Source organism: Loa loa (assembly GCF_000183805.2).
Source record: "Loa loa unplaced genomic scaffold supercont3.750, whole genome shotgun sequence".
Taxonomy (NCBI): Eukaryota; Metazoa; Nematoda; class Chromadorea; order Rhabditida; family Onchocercidae; genus Loa; species Loa loa.
This window is the reverse complement of record NW_018108930.1, coordinates 7,260-10,269: the sequence shown is the minus strand read 5'-3', so window position 1 is coordinate 10,269 and position 3,010 is coordinate 7,260. Positions and strand designations below refer to the sequence as shown.

Below are 3,010 nucleotides of genomic sequence, written 5' to 3'. Positions count from 1 at the left end.
TTTTTTTTTTTTTTTCAGTTTGCTTTCCTGGTTATATCAAATGTGGTGTGTATTGCGTATCAATACAGTATGCAATGCAATGCTTTATTAATCCTAGTTGTTATTTATTTTAATTAAGTACGACAAAACAAAAAAAAAAAAAACGAATAAAAAAAACTGTAAATTTTTTTTTTAGTCAATAATTTTCATGCTTCTTTCAGGATGCGATAATTCACCAACATCACCACAATTTTGTGATATCATCAGTAAGTATCTTTAATTTTAATTTTAATAACAACAACAATAATAATAATAATAATAAAATGGATTCATCAAAAAATTTTAGCTGACCGGAAAATTTTGTCCGGTTTTTCAATCCTGAATTGAACTGAATTGAAATACAAGTGATTATTGTTTAAAATTGATGTAACACATTTTGTGATAAGTAATTTCTGTGCAATGATATATGTATTGATAATAAAAATAGACTAGAAAGTTATTTGTATGGAGTAAAAATGACGTCGACTTTTGAGCTAATGAGCTAATGGCATTTGAGATCAAATTTGTAAAAATAGACTTATGAGATATTGTAAGCCGATAAATGCGTAATTCGAATTTAATACAACTAAAATTTAACATATGATAACATTTATGCTCAATGATCATCCGGAAGGTTTTGCTGATATTTCAAAGTAAAGTTTAAAATTTTTCATTTTTTTTTTTTTTAGTAGAAAAAATTATGTTCAATTGAGGGAACAGTGCCTTGTAAAGGTTATGGTGAATGTGTTATGAGAAAATGGATTGAAAATGGCCAAAGTAATTGCATCGATAAATCTGATCAAGGTCATTTTTTTATTTTTATCACAAATTTATTAAATACTCTCATGTTGATCATATCATAAGAGCATATCATATCATATCATAAGAGCAATGATCAACTAATGATGGATATTTTATCTAAAAAAAAAAAAAAATACCAAATCCAATCTAAGAGGATTATGTCTAAATTGTTACAATGATATTTAATTTTTAGATCTTGCTTATATCGCTGTATTTGGTATTAAACGTGCATCTAATTTATATCAAAGCATACAATTTGGATGCAATACATCGGTTGACATGAATGATATGATTAGCACCAAAAGATATGTCACATCTTCGCATCAGTCAATTTCATCATCACCATCACATCTTGCTTTAACAGATGATATTGATCGTGGTTCAATTTCAAATATTACAAAAAACTGGAATAATGCAACCACTCAATCGACAACCAAACAATTTGTATTTCAAATACCAAATACTAACATGAATGATCATAATTTCAAATCTTCGGATTTTGATAACCTACGATATACTACGGTAGCTGAATTCATCAATAAAGCAGAAATTGTCAACGATTCCATACATGTAAATCATCAGGTGCAGCAAAATTCTCAAAATATTATTCCAAATAATACTGGACAACAGCACTCTTTCAATACTTTTCAGAATTTCATCACACGAGTTGACAGTAATCATGCAGGGCATGATCATGCTGATAATAAATCAAATGCAATAACAAGAACAGGAACAACAACAACAACAACAACATATCAGTTTTATCCGATTACTGTAAAATCGATTACAGCTGATTTTTTTACTGCTAATCCTGCTATTAAAATGGTACAACCATCATTCATTAATTATCCTAATGATAATTCAATGAAACAAATTTCTGGAAAATTCGAAAATTCATCAACAGCATCAACAAATCCAGCAAATTCACATAATGAGGAAAAATTAAATGATAACCGGTATACATCAATTAAATCTTCCAATGCTATCCAAACCAATAATGGTAGTGATAGATTGGGATATAATAATACCTTAAAACAAAATAATATTATTAAACCAAATGATATTTCATTATCATCATTATCATCAAATCAATCATGGAATCAAAATGATACATTCAATTCTTCTACAAGTATGATATCAAATAATATCAAAAATATAGCAATAATACGAAATGATTCACAACCGCCAATACCGCCACCAATTACACCAAATCCACAATTGGAAGAACACCGGGAGAACAATATACCAGAGAATGGTCGCGTTTTTTTTTTTTTCTTTCTCTCTCTCTCTCTCTCTTTCAAGGAAACAATTTATTATGTAATGTTATCAGTAATCTTATTTTTCAAATTATAAATAAATAATTTTGAGAATTATAGGTAGCTTGGCTAGCTTGGCTAATACTATCACTAGTATCACATCAAAGGCATCACCAGATCAAATAGCATGCGCACGTTATGAATACGCCGAAGCACAACGTTTGGTACCAAAGCCACAATGTACCTGTCCACCAGGACAAATGCCTAGCGGTGAACATGGCCAATGTAACAGTATGTATTAAGAAAAATTTGTCAAAAATTATTCAAAAAAAATTATTCAATTTTTGATTTTTTATTTTTAATTTAATTTTAACAACTTTTTGAAATTTTAAAAGTTTTGAAAATTTATTATTTCGGGATTTGCATGAAAATATTATGCTTTGATATTACATTATTACAAACGAGACAATCAATAATTGATACAAGCTATATCCGATTTACAAATAAAACTATCCCATATACTAACTACTAACATTTACTGTAAGAAGTCATTGGACATTGATAATTTTGTTTTTTTTTTTTTTTAATTTTCTTATCAATAATTTTGTTTATTTCTCAGCAACAATAATATCAACATTTGGCATAGATGTACATGATATGTGTGGTGGTATAGAAACTGATCCAGAAGAACGATCTCGACTTGCTCTTTTAGTAGTTCGTTTTTTTTTCTTCCTCATTCTCTAAAAATCTTTCGAAGCTTATCAAAATTACATAACTGATTATTTTTACAACTAAAGCTTTTTTTTTTTTTTAAANATAACATATAAAGGAACAGAAAGTGGGAAAAAGAGAAAAGAAAGAGAGAAAATAGTTTATTAAAAAATATTTCAGTTAGAATCGTACCCGGTTACCTTATCAAGCTTGTGTCCGACGTG

General features: G+C 28.1%; 1 protein-coding gene across 1 annotated transcript; it reads left to right on the top strand.

Moving 5' to 3' along the window:
* Nucleotides 1–708: 708 nt before the first annotated feature.
* Nucleotides 709–2,819, top strand: LOAG_14107 (hypothetical protein; the record flags this gene model as incomplete). The annotated part of the gene is made up of 4 exons (XM_020448759.1): nt 709–822; nt 1,013–2,074; nt 2,196–2,366; nt 2,695–2,819. The coding sequence occupies exons 1-4, from the start codon at nt 768–770 to the stop codon at nt 2,817–2,819; spliced, it is 1,413 nt and encodes a 470-aa protein (XP_020301121.1). The 5' UTR covers nt 709–767.
* Nucleotides 2,820–3,010: the final 191 nt, after the last annotated feature.